Source organism: Pongo pygmaeus, chromosome 20, assembly GCF_028885625.2.
Source record: "Pongo pygmaeus isolate AG05252 chromosome 20, NHGRI_mPonPyg2-v2.0_pri, whole genome shotgun sequence".
Lineage (NCBI taxonomy): Eukaryota > Metazoa > Chordata > Mammalia > Primates > Hominidae > Pongo > Pongo pygmaeus.
In genome coordinates, this window is record NC_072393.2 from 1113117 (window position 1) to 1137931 (window position 24815).

At 53.4% G+C, this 24815-nt stretch overlaps 1 protein-coding gene and 1 pseudogene across 8 annotated transcripts; both read left to right on the forward strand.

Moving 5' to 3' along the window:
* The first annotated feature begins 50 nt into the window (after positions 1 to 50).
* On the forward strand, positions 51 to 23716 carry PWWP3A (PWWP domain containing 3A, DNA repair factor). Of its 8 annotated transcripts, none has more exons than XM_063657407.1 (14): positions 51 to 276; positions 1879 to 2004; positions 2585 to 2670; positions 3972 to 4042; positions 5756 to 6652; positions 8199 to 8300; positions 10343 to 10413; positions 12166 to 12242; positions 13023 to 13083; positions 14927 to 15002; positions 15258 to 15308; positions 16347 to 16783; positions 18764 to 18852; positions 21854 to 23716. In XM_063657407.1, the coding sequence occupies exons 2-14, from the start codon at positions 1945 to 1947 to the stop codon at positions 21909 to 21911; spliced, it is 2136 nt and encodes a 711-aa protein (XP_063513477.1). In that variant the 5' UTR covers positions 51 to 276; positions 1879 to 1944; the 3' UTR covers positions 21912 to 23716. The 8 variants fall into 8 exon arrangements, 7 of the variants coding, with proteins under 7 accessions (XP_063513477.1, XP_054321309.1, XP_054321308.1 ...); XM_054465334.2 differs by lacking the exon at positions 51 to 276 and adding an exon at positions 401 to 460; XM_054465333.2 differs by lacking the exon at positions 51 to 276 and adding an exon at positions 440 to 575.
* Positions 22664 to 23716, forward strand: LOC129020295 (uncharacterized; annotated as a pseudogene).
* Positions 23717 to 24815: the final 1099 nt, after the last annotated feature.

Here is a 24815-nt window from a genome sequence, read left to right on the forward strand (position 1 = left end):
TTGGGATCGGTTGGGATCAGCCAGAATTTGGTCCGTAGCGCGCAGCTCGCGGGCTGGGAGGTGCCACAGGACCTGGAAGATTCTCGAAAGTTCTGGAAGGTTCTCTCAGGGGTCGCCGCGGGCGGGGGCGCCTGTTTTCCCACCGAGACCCGCGAGGGCGGCGTCCGGGGTCTGACTGGAGGACAAAGGGCCGGGAGCGCGGGAGGGCGGCGCCCAGGAGCGGCCACACACGCCCCGCCAACCCCTCTCCTCAAGCAGGACTCTCGGGAAAAAGAGGTAGACGCGCGGCGGAAGGGGCGGGGCCGGCGCGCGGCCGTGGACGCCGGAGAGGGCGAGGCCGGCGCTCCTTGGGAGCGCGCGCGTCCCATTGGGCAGCGGGCGGACGGGGGCGGAGCTTGGCGCCGCCGCGAGACAAGCCCCGCCCCCGGCCCCGCGGGGAGCGGCGGCGGCGGCGGAGGCGGTGAGCGCGGGCGGCGCGGACGGCAGCGGTTGGCGGGCGGGTCCTCCGCTGTTGGGGCCGCCGCGGCCTCCTTGCCCGGGCTTGGGGCGCCGCGTGGGGGAAAGCTGGGGGCCCGGTGAGCCCGCGGGATGCGTCCTCTCGGTTCCGCCGGGCGGGGCTGAGGCGAGGAGGCCGGGCCTGGGGGGAGGGCGGGCCCCGGCCTAGAGAGTCCTCCGGGAGCGCCCGGTCCCCACCGCCGTGGGCCCCCCCTCTGCCGGGACCCCCTTTCCCGCCCCTGGCGCCATGGGTCTTCCACTCTGCCCGGACCCCCTTTCCCGCCCCTGGCGCCGTGGGCCCCCCACTCTGCCCGGACCCGCTTTCCCGTCCCGGCCTCTGTGGGCCCCTCACTTTGCCTGGACTCCTTTTCCCGTCCCTGCCGCCGTGGGCCCCTCCGCAACTGCCCGGACCCCATCTCTTGGGTGGACCCGCTCCCCCATCCTTGCTGCCTGGACTCCCATCTCCTTCCCTGGATGCCCCTCACGTCTGCCGTGAACCCCATCTCTTGCCTGGACCCCCATCTGCTTCCCTGGATTCCCTCCCCAACCGTGAAATCCCCCATCCCTGCCACCTGGACCCTCCGCTCCACCTCCTCCGTGAGCCCTCATCCTTGCTCCCTGAGCCCCCCCGCTTCTGCTGTGACCCCCTTCTCTGTTGCCTAAATCCCCCGTTCCTGCAAGCCACAACCCTCCCTCCGCCATGAAATCTTGTCCCTGTTGTCTGGACCCCTACTTCTGCTGCTGCTGTGATCCCCTCTGTTGCTGGAAACGCCACCCCCAACTCTGCCGGGAACCCCCTCTTCCCTGCTGCGGGGACGCCCCCCTCCGTTGTTGCTAAATTCCACCCCCACCTCCAAACCTCCTTTTCATTTCTGTCAACAGCCAAGCCAGTCCTTCCCATTGATGGCTATGAACGGTCTGCAGCTGTCCCCGTTCTTTCAGGGACATGGCAGCCAAAAGAGCAGTCGTTTTTCCGCTCTTATTTTTTTTTTTTTTTGTGCTGTGGTCAACTGTTAACTCCCCAAATTGGGGAGGGTTGTGAGCTTTGATTGTGTAAAATGCCTCTCCTGCCGAGGTCGGAGGCGGGTCTTCCGCACAGAGATGATTTATTCAGGAACCTTTTAAAAATAATCTAGACAGAGCCTTTGGGAGGGACTGCGCTGTATTTTATTTATGAAAAAATGCAGGCGCCTCCCTGGATACCGAGCCCCGTCGTTTCTGTTTGTCAGTCTGCTTTTTGGCATTGAGCATCTCAATGCAAGACTGTGGAATTGAACCATCTACTTGAGGCTAAGTCGAGCTAACCTTTGCCCCTGAGGGCTGTGTCTGCGTTAGCATCGCAAGCAAACAGTTGTATAAACCACCGTGCAAATTTTGTTGCAGGGCACATCGGCGTCAGACCTGGGAGTACTTTCTGCCAAATCATTGCCACTTGCCACATGAGTGTAAATGATGGCGGATGCCAAGTATGTCCTCTGCCGATGGGAAAAGCGATTATGGCCTGCAAAGGTGACAGCCATTATTCTGTAATTTCAGGAATTAGAAATGACTTTCGGGAGACAAGTAAAATCTTTATCAGGAGATACCTAGGATTTGCTTCAGTGAAATAATTGAGCCAGAACGGTTGGCACTGATTCTCGTTCCCCATTTAATGGGGTTTTGGTCTAGTGCTTCCAAGGTTACACTTCCAGAAATGTCTTTTTTAACAACACTTAAAAAAAAAAAAAAAAAAGAAAAAGAAAAAAAAAGAATCAGCTATAAAAAGGCATGTAAGGCTGTAACTCAAGGAAAGATCTGGCGAGCAGCCCTGTGATAGTAAATTATGGTCGTGTTCAGGAGATGCTTTCCAGCAATTCAGTAGACAGTGCTCAGCTGCAATGCAAAAGCCCGGGTCCTTGTCTTTGTCTGCCACTGGCCTCTCATGCCTCAGTTTCCCCATCTGTGAAACAATGGGGATTGGACCAAATATCTGAAATCCCATGGTTATAGGCCTTCAGGATTACCTGCTGCATTTGTGCTAAATTTTGCCACTGTTTCTCACTATGTCAGCTGTTTTAATAACAAGGATCTTCTTTTGTTTTAAATGTAGGTTTTGGCCCGAACTGCGACTTCAACAAAAAATAAGAGAAAAAAGGAATATTTTCTAGATGTTCAAATCGTCTCCCTAGAGGAAAAGTTAAGTGTGTTGTTTTAATACTGTTTTTTCCTGTGTAGATTTCTGATACTTCAATCCCCTACTCCCCCAAAACAGTTGAAGCCCACTCTAAATGGGCTTATTCACCATTTATGTAATTCATTAATGCTCATAATAACCTCATGAGAAAGCAACTAGTTTGATTTTATGTCAGTTTGGAAGCTGAAGATCCAAACGAGGCATTCTGTGAGATCTATGGAGAGATTGGTACAAACATTGAATACATGTAAATTATACTCAGGGTAGACCCTATTTGTGGTTAAAATAGGGATATTTCCTTTTTTTTTTTTTTTTTTTGACTATTTCTTAATCAGTGCCATGCCAGAAAAATAGGGATATTTCCTTCCCAGAGATCTGTGTGTCTTTTTTCAGAAACAGACGTCTGTGACAGGCCCATCAATTTTGAAATATTTGGTTTTTGAGCCTGTCACTCTAAACTAGTGTTTAACGTTCAAAAGGCAAATAACTGATGACCAGGCGGCACATTGTTCTGCTGCGTGAGTGTCTGGCACTGGGAAGGTGTAGATCGTCTAGAATGACAGTGATTCCGACACCCCAGTCAGTCCTGTGTGATTGTGGCGACGGCGCGTCTGGCACTGGGAAGGTGTAGATCATCTAGAATGACGGCGATTCTGATGCCCCAGTCAGTCCTGTGTGATTGTGGCGAGGGTGCGTCTGTCGTGAGAATTCCCAGTTCTGAAGAGAGCAAGGAGACTGATCCCGCGTAGTCCAAGTCATTGGCTCCCCAGTTGCTCTTCCTTGTGGAGCTCCCCCTGCCCCACTCCTTCCTGCCTGCATCTTCAGAGCTGCCTCAGAAGCTCGCTTGGTCCCTAGCTCACACTTTCCCTGCGGCTGGGAAGGTAATTGAATACTCGAGTTTAAAAGGAAAGCACATCCTTTTAAACCAAAACACACCTGCTGGGCTGTAAACAGCTTTTAGTGACATTACCATCTACTCTGAAAATCTAACAAAGGAGTTATTTGTGCAGTTGAAAGTGGGATTTGCTTCATAAAAGTCACAATTTGAATTCATTTTTACTTTTAAATCCAGCCAACCTTTTCTGTCTTAAAAGGAAAAAAAAAAAAAAAAAAACCATTCACCAGGGTTCTTGCTGCCTGTAACCTCAGGCAGATGAATTCCTAGTTGGCTGTGACTTTTGGTTTAAGTAGAAGGTTGAGGAGGAAAATGAAATTAATTCTTTTGTTATCTAAAGGAAAACATGTTTGAAAACATCTTGGCGGCCTTGGCTGGTGGTGTGTAACGTCGATTTTGTCTCTGCAGAATTAAGGTGAAAAGCACTGAAGTTGAGATCCTAGAGAAGTCTCAAATTGAAGCCATTGCTTCCTCGTTAGGTAAGAGCGTATTTTTAAGTGGCCACTAGGTTTTCATAAAATAAGAGGTCATTTGGGAGAATGTGAAGGCTCAGCTTTCTGTGTAAAAATTCACCCTGTTCACTATGTTTTTCTTCATACAAGGGAACGCGAATCCCCTGAGCTGAAGGAGAAGGAAAAATGGATCTGCTTTCTTAAACCTTTCCCGAATTTGCCCCTAGAACCACTCCTATTCTTGACGCCCAGAATGGTCAGTGGTGAGCATCAAGGCCGTCTCGTACCTCCGTGGCCTCCAGTACACAAGATGAGGCCTCCTGTACACAGTACTGGCCTCCAGTACACAAGACGAGGAAGGAGTTTGCTGCCATGAGGGGGGAGGTTCTCCTTTTTCCTTTCCTCTTCCTATAGTAAGACTTCCGTGGCACTGTCGCTGCCTGGCCAGTCTGGTCTCAGCCCAAGGTTTGAGAAGCAGTTGGTTGTGTGTTTAAAATTCCAGAGCGGAGCCCAAGGGAGAGAACGGGTGGCCTGGCACCAGGGTTGGTGGCACCCATTGTTTGAGGCACTGTCATGGGGGGCACGAGGCAGATCGGAAGTGGAGCGCTCGGCTTCCCATCCATCCGGGTGCGTTTTCTCCCAGGCCTTCAGTTCAGCACCCACCTCCTTTGCACACTGTGGGTGAGAAAAGCTTTGCCTGAGCCCAACCGGGGACTGGTCATGCACACACATGACAAGTGAGGAGCACTGGCGACTGCCTGCCCCCTAGCCACAGTTGTGCAAACCCAAAACTGCCAGCCTTCCTTCTCCTCAAAGTGGAACTGTTTATCCCATTTGCAAATAATTGTTTCTCTTGTGAAAAGATGGACCGGACTTCTTCCAATGATGTTTATAAAATCAGGTCTATTTTCCTGTGTCTTCTGAAAAACAGCTCTTGTTTAAAGCAGGATCCATCTCTGCATAACTTAGGCAGGGCTGACCATCATCCTGGACGGCGTCGTCCTTGTTGGCGCAGATTGTGTTGGGGGGCTGGTTGTTTGTGGGTGCCTTTAATATTCAACGAGGAGAATACTGTTCTGATTGAGGCATTATGCCTGCTGAGTTGTGATATTACATCCATCATCTTGTTCAAATAAATAGTGCCGTATCTATATGTTGGAATGAATAAATAAAAGTGCTGCAGCAGGGAGGTTGGGCTGGAAACCAGAGGCCCATGATGCTCTTTGCTGGCTTTGAAATGCCCTTGCAAAGAAGTATTGAAAATTTACCAGCCCACAATGAGCCTTTTAAATCTCCTATTCCTTGCTACCACCAACCCCCGCACCAACCAAGAATACGTTGCCAGCAGAGTTCTTTATTTAGTTGGCATTGGTTTTTATTAACCCTGATTGAATTTGAAATTGTAAGGCTGAGAGAGGATTTGCAAAACATTTGAATACATTTTGCTCATGGTATTGTTTTGTAACTTGGAGGAATTTATCTTTTTAGCCAATCAGGTTAAGGTCAGTAAATTTGGTTTTTAAAAAAATGAAGCTTCGAATCCCGGAATGAATAGCTGTTGTTCTGTAGCCTCGTCCCCTTTTTGGGAAAATGTAGGTGAGAAATGTTAGTCCTCCCCTTCAGTGATTTAGGTATGAAACTAGCCGTCAGAATGAGACAAGCGGGCTTCTAAAGCGATGCCGTGACCGCAGTGCCTGCGTAGTGAACGTAACCGGCATTGTGTCTGTTCGGTCCTTGCAGCCTCACAGAATGAGGTTCCTGCGGCACCCCTGGAAGAACTGGCCTACAGACGGTCGCTTCGCGTGGCTCTGGATGTTCTGAGCGAGGGGTCCATTTGGAGTCAAGAAAGCTCTGCAGGGACAGGTAGAGCCGACCAGTCTCTGCGAGGGAAGCCCACAGAGCATGTCTCCTCACCCTGTGATTCGAACTCCTCATCTCTTCACCGCGGAGACGTGTTGGGCAGTTCCAGACCTCACAGGAGGAGGCCATGCGTGCAACAAAGCCTGTCAAGTTCGTTCACTTGTGAAAAGGACCCCGAGTGCAAAGTGGACCACAAGAAGGGGCTCAGGAAAAGTGAAAACCCAAGAGGCCCGTTGGTCCTCCCAGCTGGAGGTGGTGCCCAGGATGAGAGCGGGTCCAGAATCCACCACAAAAATTGGACTCTTACAAGTAAGAGGGGAAGAAACTCAGCGCAGAAGGCTAGCTTGTGCCCGAATGGATCTTCCCTTTCAGAGGACGACACGGAGAGAGACATGGGGAGCAAAGGAGGCAGCTGGGCAGCCCGGTCCTTGCCCTCTGGGGTCAGGGAGGACGATCCCTGTGCCAACGCTGAGGGACACGACCCCGGTCTGCCGTTGGGCAGCCTCACTGTGCCCCCAGCCCCTGAGCCCTCGGCTTGCTCAGAGCCCGGAGAGTGCCCTGTGAAAAAGAGGCTGCGCCTGGATGGCAGCCAGAGGCCGCCTGCCGTGCAGCTGGAGCCCAGGGCAGCAGGGGCCGCACCATCCCCCGGGCCGGGGCCGGGGCCCAGAGAGTCGATGACCCTGCGCAGCACCGCCAGGCTCGGCCCGCCTCCCTCCCACGCCTCTGTGGATGCAACCAGATGTCCTCCTTGCCCGGACTCCCGGAAGCTGGAGAAAGGTAAAAGTTTCTCGTGGAGGAGGAGAGCGCAGAGGGTGGAGTCCTGCCCCTCTGCAGCCAGACTGGGAGCCAGGCACGTGGGTGTTTTTGACCAGATTTTAATGAGATCATTGCCAAAATAGACTTAGAGCAGAGACTTCCTCATTCCTTTTTGTTTGTCTCCCCACTGGGCTATAATTGCGTCAACTTCTAAATATTTGTCGTCTTATTTTTGTTTAGAAGGGAAGGGAGTTGAGTGAGTGGGGAGCCCGTAGAGGGGCGGCAGGCCACGATTGTCTGCGGCAGGGCTGGGAGCATTGTGGCTGTGCTGAGGCCACAGCTGCGGCTGCACCCCGAGGATTAACTCTTTTACGGAAGCAATAACGCATTCCTATTAAATTGGGCAGGAATCTCAAAAGTGATTCACTCACTCAAAAGACTGACTTTTTAAGAATTCCTGTGCAGATGTATTTTTGTGTGGTTGCAGGCAAGCACTGTGACTTTTTTCCTTTTAACATTGTAGCATCCTTTATTTTTTTTTATTTTTTATTATTTATTTATTATTATTATACTTTAGGTTTTAGGGTACATGTGCGCAATGTGCAGGTTAGTTACATATGTATACATGTGCCATGCTGGTGCGCTGCACCCATTAACTCGTCATCTAGCATTAGGTATATCTCCCAATGCTATCCCTCCCCCCTCCCCCCACCCCACAACAGTAGTTCAGAAATCTTAATTACCACATGATCAAATGTCTGGAAATCTACTCGCTACAAACTTACTGCGTAGATATTTCAGTCTGTACTCTGAACTTCTTTCCTGAGGTCATCATCTTAGCATGTTGGAAGCGCCAGGGAACTGAGGTTGCCACGCTCTGAAGACAAAGTGACCGCACCCCTACCCTGTTCCATAGTCAGCTCCTGTCCCGGCCCCCTCCCTGCGTATCCACACCCCTGTCCTGTTCCATAGTCAGCTCCTGTCCCGGCCCCCTCCCTGCGTATCCACACCCCTGTCCTGTTCCATAGTCAGCTCCTGTCCCGGCCCCCTCCCTGCGTATCCACGCCCCTGTCCTGTTCCATAGTCAGCTCCTGTCCCGGCCCCCTCCCTGCGTATCCGCGCCCCTGTCCTGTTCCATAGTCAGCTCCTGTCCCGGCCCCCTCCCTGCGTATCCGCACCCCTGTCCTGTTCCATAGCTCCTGTCCTGGCCCCCTCCCTGCATATTCACTGATTGCTTCAGATGTGAAGGGGCAGCCAGGCTGGGACAAAAGGGATTCCCACCCAGAGTGCGCAAAGCTTCTGTGACCGAGGTGGCTGCTGCTTATGGCCCACCTTCCCTTCACCACAGGCCTCTCTCCCTCCCTCCTTCCCTCCCTCCCTCTTGCATTTTTCTTTAAAATGTAGTTGATTAGAAGCGCACTCTGTTTGAATTTGGCAATGTGGAGTTGTGTATAGCATGGAACCTTTTCTTTATGCATCGATGGTCATGTGTTGTGAAATGTTTTCTTGGGATGAGTCATCAAGACAATACAATGACAATGAAAGTCTAATATCACGTTATTGGCAGACTGCCAGTCTTCCGAAGAGTCCATGGGGTCTAATTCCATGCGTTCTATCCTGGAGGAAGACGAGGTAGATGAGGAGCCACCAAGAGTCCTTTTATACCATGGTAAGAAATGACCAGGGGGTGCGCCTGCAGTCCTAACGGTGCACTCAAAGGCAGTGGCGGTGGGGCTCTGAGACCGGGCCCCACATTCTCCACGAAAGGTCTCCTGCGAGTTCATTTCTCTCCCACTGAACCGAGACCTGGAAGGGACCTTCAGAAGTGCCATGTTTTCAGTCCTCTATCTTAAGAATAACCTACACAAAGGGAAGAGGGACTCCTGGGAAGAGACGGCCCAGCCCTCCCTGTTAGAGCATTACTCCTGTCACTTGGTGATGGCGTTTGGGGGGCTGTCCAGGGATGCAGGGTCTTCAGCCCAAGGGAGAACTGCTCCCGTGCCCCTCCTGTAAGTAGCTGCTTGCACCAGAGCAAAACCTGCCTTTAGGTGCCCCTGAGCATCTACGTGGAAGGGACTAGAAATGAGAGACCCAAAGATCTGAGCCAGCCATGAACAGAAAGTCAGCTTCGCAAACCAAGTCACGAGAACCAGCCCCGCTTTAGACTCGCCCATGAACCATTCCTCTTAACTGAGTCTTGTTTTTCTTTTCTTTAACCGTCTAGTTTCAAAATAATTATAGATTCACAGGATGTTGCAAAAATAGTACAGGGAGGTGAGGGGGCTTCTCACCCGGGCTTCCCCACTGGCAGCATCCATAAGACGCAGGATGCCCCCAGCCAGGAAGCTGGTGCATGTGCAGCCTCGGGAGCGCCATTCCACGCACACTCGCGTGCCTGTGGCCTTGTTATGTCGTTCTTTTTTTGTCCACACTGTTTGAGTCCTTTTCCATCATTGAAAGGGCTTCATTACAGTCTCACATTTTCCCTTTTTTTGCCTAATGCTAATGGTCAGACTTTTTAACAGTTTTCCACATGCTCTTCTGATCCTTTTCCTTTGGGGTGAGCAGTCACCACTCACCAAACCCTGCCCCACCCATTGGGCACCCGTCTGGATGGTCCCAGGACTGCAGGTGCTGTTGGGCACCCGTTGGAGACTTCCAGGAAATTATTTCTGCAGGATCCGTTCGCACACACAAAGAGCACAGTGCCTTCAGGAACGGCCCTTTCCGACCACGCTGCCCCACTGTTGTCGGGTCACTGGGACATACAGAGCCTGGTGCTGCCTGGCTTCTCCTGCCTGCAGTGGGAGCTGGGTTTTGCTCCCGTTTGGTTTTGTTTCCTACCTGTCAGGCTGGGCATCTTTCTGAGGGTTCCCTGACCGGCCTCTGAATTGGTTGTTTGTCCACGTGGGCCTGGAAGTTTCTCTTAAAGACTAAATGCCCCTCACCGGGGAAACGACGCTGTGCCATGTTCACAGCAGACACTCACCCCAGTGGGCCTCCCTTTTCCTCTGGTCGCGTTGGTTACTTTATAGGCCTTTAGGTTTTGATCTGTGTTCATGGACCACGGCACTTCCTTCCTTCCACAGTGCGGTCAGACACAGGCTTTGTGTGTCTAAGGACACACTGTTTTCAGTAGTTTTTCTAATACTTTAGTTTTAAAATTTTAAATAATTCACTCGTTTTTTGGCATTGAAAGTATTTCATTCATAAATAGTTTCTAGTTATGATTTAAATAATTTTCCCATTTTTGACTGTAGTTTCCCAGAATCTCTTTAGAATCTTAGTCCTTGTGTTTGGGTCTTCTCCGCGTGCTGTTATCTCACCTCTGTTTTGTGCCACACACTCTTTAAAAGTATCTTCCTGCGGGGTTATTTTAGAGTTATGAAAGTTGCGCACACATAGGACAGAGCCCCAGCCGCCCCTCATGGCACCCCTCCCATCCCGAGGGTGTGTTTGTCGCAGCTGGGAACCCAGTGCAGCACCCCACTCAGCTGCTGGTTTCACTGTCTCATCATTGGTGGTTAGACTCAAGTAGTGTGCGGTATGTGAATCTGCCTTTCAGATTCTCCTGATCTCTTAAGCGAATGACAGAAAGTCAGGTTTCAACAATATCGCGCTAACTGTTTTCTCAGGCTGTTACACCCGGTGCTTGATATGGATTTGACTTGTCTATTCTTTTTTTTGTTTTTCTTTTTTCTTTAATTCTAGAACCACGTTCGTTTGAAGTAGGAATGCTAGTCTGGCTTAAATATAAAAAATACCCCTTCTGGCCAGCAGTGGTAAGAACAGCTTCCTCCGTCTTCTAAGATGCAGTTACTTAAATTTCATAAATTTTTATTCCACCCATCCTTAGTTCTTGATAATTTGATCAGGATAAATGTTTTCATTGTTTTGTTTTTCCTGGGAAAAGTTGGTGGGTTTTTACAAAAGACTTCAGGAGATGCCTGTACCTAAATTAAGGCACAATGCTGTTAAGTTTATAGGCCACATTTTCACCAAGCAGGCTTAGAAAGACCTGCTCGAAAAAAATATTTGCGGCCAGGTGCAGTGGTTCACGCCTGTAATCCCAGCACTTTGGGAGGCCGAGGTGGGTGGATCACCTGAGGTGAGGAGTTCGAGACCAGCCTGGCCAACATGGTGAAACCCTGTCTCTACTAAAAATACAAAAAATTAGCCGGGTGTGGTGGCGTGCGCCTGTAATCCCAGCTACTCGGGAGGCTGAGGCAGGAGAATCACTTGAACCCGAGAGGTGGAGGTTGCAGTGAGCCAAGATTGTGCCATTGCACTCCAGCCTGGGCGACAGAGTGAGACTCCGTCTCCGGGGGAAAGAAAAAGGAAAAAAAAAATTGTGATTCGCTCATTTTAAATATTGTGCATTTCACCCCGTTTTCCCCCATTAGAGCTCATTAATTTGGATTTTGTGGTGGGGTTGGTTGCATGTGTACAAACAGGAATTTGAAATCCTGTCCAAGTTCCCGGTGTGGGTGATGAGTTCAAGCCGGGGCAGATTCTGTGCTTCCGTCTCTGCAGGCCTGGAAGTTGCAGTTCATTAGTTTGATTGTTGTCCTGGGCACAGGTGCTGTCCTGGCCTTCACCTCTCCTTCATATTTTACCCCTTTTTTCCCTTTATCCTCCTAAGAGACAAATGCCAAAAGGCATTGGCCCTGCAGTAATCCAGAGACACTTTTGTTGCTCTAATGACCAACTTCACCCGAGTCACCCAGGCTCCTTGCATGTGACTGATTATGGTTCCAGGAAACCTGGGATTGAATCTGTGTGGTGTTTGCTGGGGAGGTTCAACACGTTTGTGGCCTAGCTAGGCTCCTTGTTTCGCCTACTGGCCGGCGGTGATGGAGGCCAGGCTTCTGCACCCTCCGCCCTCCCTTGGCACTAGCTTCCCCTCCTGCACCTTGGTAGTCTTTCCCTTGTTTTCATCAGTTTCTGGGGTCCCTGCTGGGTTAACAGGTCACTGAAGTGACAGGTTCCTGGGGCATAAGAGCAGGCAGCCTCCCTGAGAGTGCAGGGCAGAAGGGCCATCGGAGGCGCTGGTCGCCGGCGCTCCTCACTGCCTTCTCACGGTGGTCCTGGCAGGCCAGGACTGGGGAGGCTGTGGGGAGGTGGCAGTGCCCTGCAGTCCCTGCCCCTCCCCGTGTGGCCTGGGCTTGTTCCCGAGCCTTTCTGCACTTCCTCCACTCACCCAGAGCTTGAGGAGGACAAACCTGCCCTGCTGAGCCGCTGGAGAATCTCAGGACGCTTATTTAAAGAGGCAGCTGGCAGCGGTAGCTGTGGTTCTTTTTATTCAAAAACCCAAACAAAACTGGCTGATTCCGCTTAGATGGGAAAGCGTTCAAGTGATGCGTGTGGCAGAGCATGGGGCCGTTTCTCAGCACCTCCTTGCGGGAGACTTTGCTGGGGTCACCTCCAGAGCTGGGGTCAACGCCTGTTAGATGTTCATGTGATGTCACAAAAAAATATTTAAAATCCACGGTCTCTTTTGTTTTGACGTTTTATTTTCTTGGATTTGTGAACAGGTCAAAAGCATCAGGCAGAGAGATAAGAAAGCAAGTGTGCTGTACATCGAAGGAAACATGAACCCGAAAAAGAAAGGGTAACCCGCTGTTCTTGGTTTCTGTGAATGGGCCCGGGGGGCAGGCTGGCCGCTGTCAGAGTCAGAGTGGGCCTGGGGATGGAGGGGCAGAGGGGATACCCCGGCAAGAGTCCAGGCCTGGGCAGGGCTAGTGGGGTCTCATTGGAGGTGTGCCCTTCTTGTGACCTCTCACTTACTGGGAAGGGTGAGCCAAACAAAGGCTGTGTGTGAAGGGTCTGGTCAAACACCCCAGTTTTCACAACTTGATTTGCTGGCTTTGAAAGGCAGCCTAACCAGACATTCACTGGGGCCCCGTTTCCCACAAACTAGCAAAATGTGGTCCACACAGGTGTACAGACAGCATCCGTGCGTCCACCTGAGTTTGCCCCTGGGTTACCTGGTCGTTCCTTAGTCATGGGATGAAAGCACACATGGATGGATCAGCCGGCTGAAAGCAGCCTTTAAAACCATCGCACTGCATATCCCCAAGTCGAACACGCAGAACCGGTGTCATCTGTTACTTCTGTGCTGCCCCCGAGGGTTGGGAGGTATGGAGTGGAGACCCAGGCCCCAAGGTCGGCCTGTCCTGGCGGGGCCCAGTCAGTGTTGCTGAAGTCACTGGACCCACCGTGGTGCGTTGGGGGCTTCTTGGCAGCTGGGGAAACAGTCACCTTCCATAAATAAGCTGGGGCTGGTGGGGCCTCCAGCGGCCTCCACTGATCTTAATCAGAGGCAGGGAAAGGTTTTTAGCTTATTAGAGGAAGTTCATTCATGTTAACTTTTCCCTCTCTCTGCTTCAAGTTTCACAGTGTCTCTTAAAAGTTTAAAGCACTTTGATTGTAAAGAGAAACAGACACTTCTGGTAGGTGGATGATGTTTTGTGCTTGCTTTAAATGGTTTACTTTGTGATTAGTAAATGTGTCCTCTGTGTGTAGCTCTTGAAATCCATGGCTGTGGTGTATGCGTGTGAATGCTTGTGGGAAGTAACAGAGCCAGGCTGCGCTCTGGCCGTTAGAGTTAGATCGTGGGCTCAGTCACTGCGCTGAATTCTCACAACTGTCCTGGGAAGTTGCGGCCCCATTTCTCCGCTTTAAAGGTAAGGAAGCTGGGGCTCCGTCGAGGACAGTTTACCCAGGGCCACCAGGCAAGGCTGCAGCCGAGAGCCCCTGCACAAGGCCACCACCTTCCCCGGCCGACTGTCTCAGTCCACCCCATGGCATGGGGGCCTCGGTAGCCAGCCCCTTGCGGCCGGGGGCGTCCCTAGCTCAGCGTCGGGAGCCCTGTGGGCCCTCAAGTGCCGCAGTGAGCCTGGCCGATACCACGTGCCAGACGTCTTGCTGCAGAGTGGATTCCTGCTCCCTGGATCTGCAGCCAGCTTTCATCATGTGCTGTCGATGAACTGCAAGGGATTTGTCTAACTCAGAAATGTCTATTTCCCCTCTGGAAATACTCATTTTGTTGTAGCGACTTCCAGCACCAACACATCAACTCAGTGCAGTTATTTTTACTCCTCTGGAAAAAAAGAAAACGTGGTGGTGTCTTTTCCACTCTCAGGGATCTGAGTTACTTTCTTTTCTTTTTTTTGAGACAGAGTCTCACTCTGTTGCCCAGGCTGGAGTGCAGCAGTGCGATCTCGGCTCACTGCAACCTCCACCTCCTGGGTTCAAGCGATTCTGCTGCCTCAGCCTTCCAAGTAGCTGGGACTACAGGCGCGCACCAGCACACCCGGCTATTTTTATTTTTAGTAGAGACAGGGTTTCATCATATTGGCCAGGTTGGTCTCAAACTCCTGACCTCATGATCCACCTGCCTCAGCCTCCCAAAGTGCTGGAATTACAGGTGTGAGTCACCGCGCCCAGCTGGAACCGAGTTACTTTCTAAAAATGGATGACGGTGTGGGGTGAGGAGAAAAGCAGGAAGCTCTGTGCCTTAAACGCAGAAGGGCTGCTGTTTATATCAAAAACCCTGGGTTCTGAGAGCACAGGGTGCCTGCTTCTTCCTAAGAGTGCGCTCACATTTGCTTGTGAGTCAGGTGTGTGGTGGTCCCAAAGCCCACTTGATGCAGTGGTAGTCACCGTGGCTTCTGAGGGATGATAGTGGGGAAGCCGTGCTTTAGGAAAGTGTGGGGGCTGCTGGGTGGGCAGAGAGCAGTGTCCACCCGGCCCTGGGATGTGCTGATGGGGCGCCCCCATGCCCCTAGTGGCCCTCGGCTTCAGAGTCTTCCCTGGGTCATTGTGTGATGGTCGTGGCTTTGTGGCATCTTTGGGACTGCTGTGTCCTTTTCTGAGGACCCACCCTGCTGCCAGCCCAGGTGCTGGCCTAGCCTGGCTGCAGGTAACAGCTCCCAACAAAAACGGCTGTTAGAGCAGTTTATTTCCAGGACTTCATGTCCTGTCATGTGGCACAGTGGCCACATGGGAGGTGTTTGCACCGTTGATGCGTTCAGATCAGCCGAAGCCATCAGGTCCCCCGTGCCCACCATTTGAGCAGCTCAGGGCCCAGACCTGTGCCTGGTGCGTTTCCCATTTACCAGAGGATCCCTGTGCGAGGCTTCTGCCAGCCCCTTTGTCAAGGAGGATCGGAGATGCGGGCTGGAGCGTGAGCAGCCTGGATACCTGGCTGGTCCCTGGGCTCTGTGTGGCTTCTGAACCCAGGGTGCTTGGCACTGCCTCCCACTGACACCGGCTGCCCGGGTCTCATTGTAGAATCAAGCCAGGGAGGACTTCGACCAGGCCATCGGCTGGTGCGTCTCCCTCATCACCGACTACAGGGTCCGGTTAGGTACGTGGGGTGCTGGGGAGGGGTGGAGCCGGGCAGCAGGCATCCAGCCTCTGAAGACCCCTCGGAGGGGCTGGGCCGGAGCTGCCTGGAGGCGGGGCATATTTCCGTGGGCCTGGGGCATTCCCTGTGGGTGGGCTGGGGTTCTGGCGTGGTCTGATTATTTCCTAAACAGAGACGCCGGGCCGGCCCCTGGAACACACTTCCTGGGGCTCCTCTTAGGTCTACAGAGTGCTCTCTCCCCTCCATCCCCTGCAGGCTGTGGGTCTTTTGCTGGCTCTTTCCTGGAATATTACGCGGCTGATATAAGTAAGTCTACAGGCACATCTTGGAAAATGTGGTCTGCCTTTTAGCCCTTTGGAAAAAACAATCTTGTATGTCTGAAGCTGTGGAAGGGGACATTGGGGTCAAGTATGTCTGAAGCTGTGGAAGGGGACGTTGGGGTCAAGGCACTGTCCACAGCCACACAGCATTGTTCAACCCCTATGAGGTTTTGATGTGACCCCTGAGGCTCCCTGGGACCTGGGGCTGCTGGTGTCCGCTGGCGCAGCTTCCCCAGCCTGCCTTGGGGCCCTCATCCCATGGGCCACATCCAGCCTGTCCCTGCTGTGGCTGGTGGCTGCACACATCAGATATTGTTAAGAATGTAGGCCAGGTGTGGAGGCTCACACCTGTAATCCCAGCACTTTGGGAGGTTGAAGCAAGAGGATTGCTTGAGGCCAGGAGTTCAAGACTAGCCTGGTCAACAGAGCAAGACCCCATCTCTACAAAAAAATAGAAAAAAATGAGCTGGGCGTGTGGCTTGCACGCCTGCAGCCCCAGCTACTTGGGAGGCAGAGGTGGGAGAATGGCTTGAGCCCGAGAGTTCAAGGCTGTGGTGACCTGTGTGATTGCACCGCTGCACTCCAGCCTGGGTGACAGAGCAAGACCTGGTCTCAAAAAAAAAGGGAACGTGTCATGAACACTGGGATGTTTGGCCACCACTTCACTGTCGATCCAGCATTTTCCTTTATCGACAGTAGCGGAGTTTTCCATGCCTCCTGGTTGGTGGAGGAGTGGACGTGGCTGAATTGATTCTGCTTGGGCAGTGCTGCACGGGCAGGCGCTTTGCTCTGCTCTAAGGGTTAAACCTGGCTGCAGGGCCCAGTGAGGGGAGAAAGGCCGGGGGTCCCAGCAGAGGAAGTATCTTTAGGAGCGTGAATGCTCCACTCCTGTGCTAACACGGAGCTTGAGCGCTAGGGTCTGCCCCAACCCCTGCCATGTCTCAGCCTCCCATTGTCCCTGACCCACAGCCGCCCGAGGAAGGCAGCCCATGCACCGGTCCCACGACAGGTGCTTCCTTTGCAGGCTATCCTGTCCGAAAATCCATCCAGCAGGACGTCCTGGGGACCAAGTTTCCTCAACTGAGCAAGGGGAGCCCCGAGGAGCCCGTGGTGGGGTGCCCCCTGGGGCAGAGGCAGCCCTGCCGGAAAGTGCTCCCCGACCGCTCGCGGGCCGCCCGGGACCGGGCCAACCAGAAGCTGGTGGAGTACATCGTGAAGGCCAAGGGCGCAGAGAGCCACCTGCGGGCCATCCTAAAGAGCAGGAAGCCATCTCGCTGGCTGCAGACCTTCCTGAGCTCCAGCCAGTACGTCACCTGCGTGGAGACCTACCTGGAGGATGAGGGGCAGCTGGACTTGGTGGTGAAGTACCTGCAGGGCGTCTACCAGGAGGTGGGTGCCAAGGTGCTCCAGCGCACCAACGGTGACCGGATCCGGTTCATTCTGGACGTGCTTCTGCCTGAGGTGAGCCGCGGACTGGTGTGTCACGTGGGCAGGGAGGGGCCTGCGCTGGGATTTTGCAAAAGTCTGCACAAGGAGGCGGCCACGGTGCCCGCCCCTGGCTCCCTGGCCATTCGGTGGCCGATGGAGCGCGGAGGCTTCCTGTGTTTATGTCCCGTCAGTGCTGGGAAATGTGAGTGCGTGCTCTTGACCCCGTGCGGAGATAGAGCCGCTTACTTGACCCCTGTGCAGAGATGGAGCTGCTTAGAAGCTGTCAGCACCAGGGCGTGCGAACTCCCTCCCCACCGCGGGCGCACAGATGGTCCCCAGCCTTGGTGGGTCGGTCCTGGGAAACCCACTGCGAGTTGGAAATTCCCGAGTCAGAATCGCATTTAGTGCCCAGATAAACCCATTGTAAGTTGAAAACTTGCAAGTGGATAATGCACCTCATACTCTGATAAACCCGTGGTAAGTTAAACACACAAATTAGACTGTGATTTCGAACTTCAGCTGTGGATTCGGGGCTTGGTGAGGAGCAAATACAGATGATTTTGAAGTTTGTATCTGAAATTTCAGAGAGGACATTGCTGGGCATATGTGTACATCTGTGGGAAAAAAACATACTCAAAACTATTTAACTTTATAACTATGGGAATTTTCAAATAGACCCAAAAAGAAAATAGCATAATGAACTCTAATGTGCCCAGAATTATTTTTTGGAGCATAAAAACCCTCAAGCTTTTTTTTTTTTTTTTTTGAGTTGGAGTCTTGCTCTGTCACCCAGGTTGGAGTGCAGTGGTGCAATCTCAGCTCATTGCAAGCTCTGCCTCCCAGGTTCACGCCATTCTCTTGCGGCCTCCCGAGTAGCTGGGACTACAGGCGCCTGCCACGCCGCCTGGCTAATTTTTTGTATTTTTAGTAGAGACGGGGTTTCACCGTGTTAGCCAGGAAGGTCTGGATCTTCTGACCTCGTGATCCGCCCGCCTCGGCCTCCCAAAGTGCTGGGATTACAGGCATGAGCCACCGCTCCTGGACACATTTTTTTTTTTAAGCTCATAAATACTTTAGTGTGTGTCTCTAAAAGGAGGGTGATTCTGCCCCCTGGGGGACACTGGCAGTGTCTGGGGACATTTGTGCTTGTCACAGCTAAGGGTGCTTCTGGCATGGAGTGGGTTGGGGCAGGGACGCTGCTCAGCGCCTTGCAGTGCCTAGGACGGCCCCACCTCAGAGAACAGTCTGGCCCCGACGTCCACAAGGCCGAGTGGGAGAGACTCTGCTCTGAACCAAATGGACTCTGTGAAAAATGTGTTTACCATAATCACAATAGTAAAAAATAGGGATGATTTCTTAATGTCAGGTACGTATTATGTATTCAGGATACTCTTTTTTTCTTTACGATAAACTTAAGGGCGGGCGTGGTGGCTCGCGTCTGTTAATTCCAGCACTTTGGGAGGCCGAGGCAGGTGAATCATAAGGCCAGGAGCTTGAGACCAGCCTGGCCAACATGGTGAAACCCCGTTTCTACTAAAAATACAAAAATCAGCTGGGCGTGGTGGCGCGTGCCTGTAATCCCAGCTACTCGGGAGGCTGAGGCAGGAGAATCACTTGAACCTGGGAGGCAGAGGTTGCAGTGAGCTGAGATTGTGCCATTGCACTCCAGCCTGGGCGACAGAGTGAGACTCTGTCCCAAAAAAAACCACCACCAAAAAAAAAACTTAAAAGTTTTTCAGAAATGCACTTGTGGGTTTGGGTCTTGCCTTTTATTCTCTGCTTTTAGTGATCTGAGCTATTGTCTATAGTCCAAAAGATAATACTGATTTAATGAAGAAACATCATTACAAGCAGGGATTCATGGACTAGGTTTGCACCTTCTGAACCATGAGGTAGACCATGTCTAGAGGCCGGAACCTGGTGACCCGGGCTCCCTGCGGCCTTCTTAACCGCGGGCCACGTGGGGTCAGTTGGGCAGTGCCTGCTGCTGCTGAGCCCCGTGCCCTCTCACAGGCCATCATCTGTGCGATCTCTGCAGTGGACGAGGTGGACTACAAGACGGCCGAGGAGAAGTACATCAAGGGGCCTTCGCTGAGCTACCGGTAGGCCGCTCCCGGCGCTATCTCCAGCCACTTGCATCTCTGCCTTGCAGTTTCTGTTTCCACATCCACGGGCAGTTTGACTCCAGGCTGCTGCAGCCCCTCTCCCTCGTGAGGTGGCCCAGGTCCTGGGTGGTGAGCTGATCCCATACACTGAACTCACCCTGTGGGTCACTCCTGCCCCCCAGGAAGGCTGGGCCCGGGTCTCCCAGCTGGTCGCTGTGGGCAGCGCAGGGCCACGGGCACGTGCCTGGGCTGTGTCTGTTCTTAATCTCTTTTCGCAGGGGCTGATCTTTGCTTTTTGAACTTTTCTCCTCTTTCCACAGCCCCATGGCTGTGTGAGAAATACAGCAAGATTAAGCAGCAGCAGGGCCCGGTGCTTTCCAGCAGCCAGAAGAATGCTGTGATCAAGATGTTTCTCTCACATCCGTGTGCTTAGCCGCCCTTGGATGTTTGGCCCCCAGAGCACCTAATCCTGTCTCTGGGCACGCGGCCAGGCCTCGCTGGGAGCCAGGCGGGGCCCAAGGGGCAGTGACAGGCTGAAGACTCAACTAGAGTCAAGGACAGGGTCTCCAGCCAGGGTGGCTTGCGCAGCCACCGACGTCTCCCAGGCCCACGGTCACAGCAGACTCCTGGTGAAGACACTGAACCCCCCACCAGCCCCATGTCCTCCTTGGGCAGGGCAGGAGGGGCTGCTGGAGAGGCCAGGGAGGAGGTGTGGGGCCTCGGTGGCATTGGCAGGCCACCCCCACAGAGCGGCCCAAAGGTGGAATTTGGCCTTGTTTAGGGAGTGTTGGCCCAGCTGGCTTACCAAAACAGGAAAGGCCTTTGGATACAGAAACTGGGTGTTTTCCTGCTGGATCTTCATGGTCCTCCCGTCATGGTTGCCGTAAGAATAAGTGAGGTCCGGGGGGGGTAAGGTCGGAGCCAGGACACCTGGACCCAGCCTGCTGGTTTGTCCTCTCCCTCCGTCTCTGAAGCCTCTTCACCGCTCCACTCCCATCTGTGGAAATCTTCCATCCTCCTGATTTTTTTTTTTTTGAGTCTGGGTTGCCGACATCAAAACCCGTTAGGAGTTCATCACGGCTTCCAGTTACCATCAAAACCTCCAGTGAACTGTGAGAACGGTGTTGGTGCTGTGATGGAGAAGTTAATTGGGTTGAATACACAGGCCATGATTTTATCATGCCGGGGACATGGTCAAAATAAGGCCAGTGAGTAGCATCGCATTTGACCTTTGGCCTCAGTGGAGCCTTGGGTCACACACTGGGTGTCCTGGGACCCAGTCCCCGCCCCCTGCACGGCGTTTCCCAGTCCCTCTTGTCCTTTTAGAGTTGCACCATGAGCCGCTCTGCACTCTTCCCAAGGCTGTCCTTCTCAGGCCTGCCTTTCTCTGGTGCTGCGGCTGGTGTGCTCTCACCTATTTCCGGGTCTGCTGGGGCGCACATCAGAGCCAGCAGCCGTTGTCGATCTCTTTTGATCCGGGGCAGCCCTATTCCTGAGAGGGGTTGCTAGCTAAGCAATTGTTATAATTTTCCTTTACAGAGAGGTCACTTAGGACAATTTGGCATCTCATACTTTCTCGTAAAAAATTATTTTTAGCCAGTCACAGTGGCTCATGCCTGTAATCCCAGCACTTTGAGAGGCTAAGGTGGGAGGATCCCTTGAGCCCAGGAGTTTGAGGCTGCAGTGAGCCGTCATTATGCCACTGCACCCTAGTCTGGGTGACAGAGCAACACCCTGTCTCTAAAAATAAATATTATTTTAAAACATTGTTAAGGCCGGGTGTGGTTGCTCACGCCCATAATCCCAGCACTTTGGGAGGCCGAGGCGGGTGGATCACGAGGTCAGGAGTTCGAGACCATCCTGGCCAACATGGTGAAACCCCGTCTCTACTGAGAAAAAAAAAAAAAAAAGCCAAGCATGGTGGCATGCGCCTATAGTCAGTCCCAGCTACTCGGTAGGCTGAGGCAGGGGAATGGCTTGAATCCGGGAGGTGGAGGTTGCAGTGAGCTGAGATTGTGCTACTGCATTCCAGCCTGGTGACAGAGCGAGACTCCGTTTCAAAAAAAAAATTATACATCGTGTAAAAGTTACCATCCTAACCTTGTTAAAAGTGTATGGTTCGATGGCAGTGAGCACATTCACAGTGCTATGCAGCTGGCACCACTGCTCATCTCAGAACTTCTTCATCTTTCCAAACTGCAGCTCTGTCCCCATCAAACAACTGCCCTCTCTTGTATATACATATACATATATAGAGACACACACACATACATATATATTTCTTTTTTTTTTTTTTTTTTGAGACAGAGTCTCGCTCTGTCACCCAGGCTGGAGTGCAGTGGCGCAATCTTGGCCCACTGCAACCTCTGCAACCCCCCCACCGTGCCTGGGTTCAAGCGATTCTCCTGACTCAGCCTCCTGAGTGGCTAGGATTACAGGTGCCCACCACCGCGCCTGGCTAATTTTTGTTATTTTTAGTAGCGACAGCATTTCACCATCTTGGCCAGGCTGGTCTTGAACTCCTGACCTCGTAATCCATCCACCTTGGCCTCCCAAAGTGCTGGGATTAACAGGCGTGAGCCAACGTGCCTGGACTCTGTCACACTCTTTTTTTTTTTTTTTTTTCTGAGACAGAATTTAGTTGTCACCCAGGCTGGAGTACAATGGCGTGATTTCGGCTCACTGCAACCACCACCTCCCCGGTTCAAGCGATCCTCCTGCCTCAGCCTCCTAAGTAGCTGGGATTACAGACATGCGCCACCACGCCCGGCTGTTTTTTTTTTGTTTTTTGTTTTTTGTTTTTTTGGTATTTTTTTGTAGAGACGGAGTTTCACGGTGTTAGCCAGGATGGTCCTGATCTCCTGACCTTGTGATCCGCCTGCCTCGGCCTCCCAAAGTGCTGGGACTACAGGCATGAGCGACCACACCCAGTCCTCTCTCTCATATACTTTAACACAATGATTAATTACTAAAATGAAGACTGTCTTGTTTTCTGAAGGGAAAAGGAAATATTTGACAACCAGCTCCTTGAAGAGCGGAACCGGCGCCGTCAGTGATGGAGCAGCCGGCTGTGCTGTCAGCGGGGCCTTGCGGTGGAAGCGCCTCCAGTGTGCATGAGCATGTCTGAAGATGGGGGGCTCAGGGGGGCACGTTTGCGTTTAGACCTGTCTGTGCGTTCTCCTGCGTGGCAGTCCTGATTTCCATACTTCTGGAGAATGCATTTCGTTAACATTGAAAGCCAGTTCTCTTTTCCTGGCAGTTTTTTTCATTTTATTTTTGGCATTTTTTACAAGATACCGTTCGGGAAAGGCTTTTGAAAGGACGGAAGCGTATTCACTGTGCGCCAGTACTCCTGGCTGTGCTGTGGTTTCTCCCGACGTGCACATTTATCTCCTATGTGTGGCATCTGATATTAAACGGGAGGTTTTAAGAAGCGTCTGCCGTGATTATGGAGCTTCGGAAGCGGGAATGGTTCTTCCGGATTTGCTGTTTTGTCTGTTTCCCCCTTGTGTGGTTTCCGCCCGTGACGGTTCCAGAATTTGCTCTCCCACTCTGCTCTGCAGCTGTGAGGAAACAGCCTTCGTTAGAGGCGGGAGCAGAGACGAGCCGCTGCTCTGTGTCGTGTTTGCCGTGGCCGCAGGGAGAGGAGCGGGACACGCACCTTTCCAGGGGCCTCTGTGCTCCGCACTGTGCGAGTGGACCGCAGCGCGCAGCCACACGCCCTGGCTGCCATGGGCCAGCCCGCCTGCACCTCCCCCGCTCGCCTGGCCTGTCCTGACTGGATGTCTCTGCACTGTGTCGTCACTGCATGGCCAGTCACCGCGGTCTCAGTCATCGGCCCGGATGGCTATGCTGGGGTCCCAGGGTGGCCGCAGCAGTCAGGGTCGCTGTGGGAGCCCGGGGGTGGAGTGAGAAAATGCGCGGAAGCGCAGCCTTTGTATGGAAGCCCAACCGCGCTCCCGTCTGGAGAAACGACTTCCGGGGTGTGGCTGTCAGGTCGGCTCTGGTCCGCAACACGGTGCCGGGGCTGCAGGTTGCTGAAGACTGTGACTCCGTGGGGCTCAGCCAGGTTCCAGCAGGGTCAGATGTGCTGTTAAGCAAAGCCACAGACGATGAATTGTTCATTCTCAGCGGATGCTCCAGGCTGCGCCTAGACAGCAGTGCTGGTGAAATTTCCAGGGTTCCAGGGCCCGGTGGCCTGGGGGCTGCTTTCTCCCCACTGGCTGGGCTGCATCTGGCCCTGGCTGGAGGCCTTGCTTTGAGGGGCTGTGACCTTCCTCCCCCAGGTCCTCCCCAGCTGCCCACAGCCACCGGAGAGGAGATCGGAACACGATTGTCTCAGATGCGGGGCGCTGAGCGGGACGAGGCCGCAGGGACTCTCGTATCGAGCCCTTGGGACTCGGGAGGTGCCAGAGGCGGCGGCTGCTCTGGAACTCGGTGTTCACTGGCCTTTGTTTCACTTGATTCTGCTCAGTTCCGAGAGCAGGAAACCCGGCCCTGGCCTGCAGCTCTGCCTCCCATGCCCGCACGCCGGGGTCTGTCTTGTCTGGAGGAGGCGGGGGTCAGGGGCGTCGGCCTTGGCCCCCTGCTGGTCGCTCTTTCGGGGACTTGGGGCGGCCAGTGTCACCGCCTGAGGCGGGGCTCAGCAGCGTTGCATGTACGGGCCTCGTACTGCCTCATGGAAAGTCCCCCCGAGCCGCCCTCCATTGTGGGTTCCTGAGGGTAGGACACATCGCCACGGTTTTGTGGGAATCACGCGTCCCTGCTGGAACTCTTCTGCTGTTGTGAAGTACTTTTATCCATTTGCTTCTCTGCTGACCTTGCCAAGTTGTTCGAGGTGGAATTAAACGCCTCCCAGACCTCTGGCTTGTCTTTTCTGAACCCCCAAGCACATCCCACTGCGTGGGTTGTCCAAGCTTGGAAATGGGAGAGTGATCCTGCCATCCCCAGGGACATGGCCTGGCCCTAGGGTGGATTCCCACCTCACTGGCGGGCCTAGGGTGCTGTTTAAACAGCAGCCAGAGGCTGGGCGCGGGGGCTCACGCCTGCAATCCCAGCACTTTGGGAGGCCAAGGCAGGTGGATAACCTGAGGTCAGAAGTTCGAGACCAGCCTGGCCAACATGATAAAACCTCATTTCTACTAAAAAAAATTAGCGAGTGTGGTGGTGGGCGCCTGTAGTCCTAGCTACTTGGCAGGCTGAGGCAGGAGAATTGCTTGAACCTGGGAGGCAGAGGTTACAGTGAGCCGAGATCACACCACTGCACTCCAGCCTGGCAACAGAGTGAGACTCCGTCTCAAAAAAATAAACAGCAGCCAGGGGCCTCACTGGGGTTCATGCCTGTGGCCCCAGCTACTGGGGAGGCTTAGGTGGGAGGATCTCTTGTTTGGAGGTCAAGGCTGCGGCTGCAGTGAGCTCAGATCACGCCACCGCACTCCAGCCTGAATGACAATGAGCACCTGTCTTGCAGCAAAGCCCTGCCCAGCAGGTGGAACCAGAACGTGCCAGAGGCCCCCTTGTGCGTCCCACCCCACCCGCACCCTCTGCCCTTTCTGTCCTGTGGGCTCTGAGGGTGTCAAGGCCGCTGGGGCAGGCCCTGCCTGGGTGCTTCCCTCAGTAATGGTGGGTCGTGGGTGCTCTGGGTTGTCGGCCGGGCAGTTGAGTGGGAGTCGGGGGTGCTGACCTCACAAGCATGGCCAGTGAGGAGCGTTCCGGGGCCCCGAGGATGCCAGCATGGGTGTCCTGGGCTCGCCCTCCCCACAGCATGGCTGGCGTGCCTCGACTGCCACTGGAGCCCTGGGAAGACAGGCTTGACCCCGTGCACACACGCAGGGAGATGCCAGGAGCCTTGCCCTTAGAAGCCTGTACACACTCTGCCCCTCTCCTGGCAGCTAGCCAACCCTGCAGCCCCACCTGAGCCTGTCCCTGGCACTGAGGACATTGGACCTGGGTCACTGGGG

Coding starts and splice junctions, on each gene's coding strand:
- PWWP3A (XM_063657407.1), top strand. CDS start 1,945: ATGATGGCGGATGCCAAGTATGTCCTCTGCCGATGGGAAAAGCGATTA. Junction 4,043..5,755: donor AGCCATTGCTTCCTCGTTAG/GTAAGAGCGTAT, acceptor CGGTCCTTGCAG/CCTCACAGAATGAGGTTCCT. Junction 12,243..13,022: donor ATGAACCCGAAAAAGAAAGG/GTAACCCGCTGT, acceptor CTCTGCTTCAAG/TTTCACAGTGTCTCTTAAAA.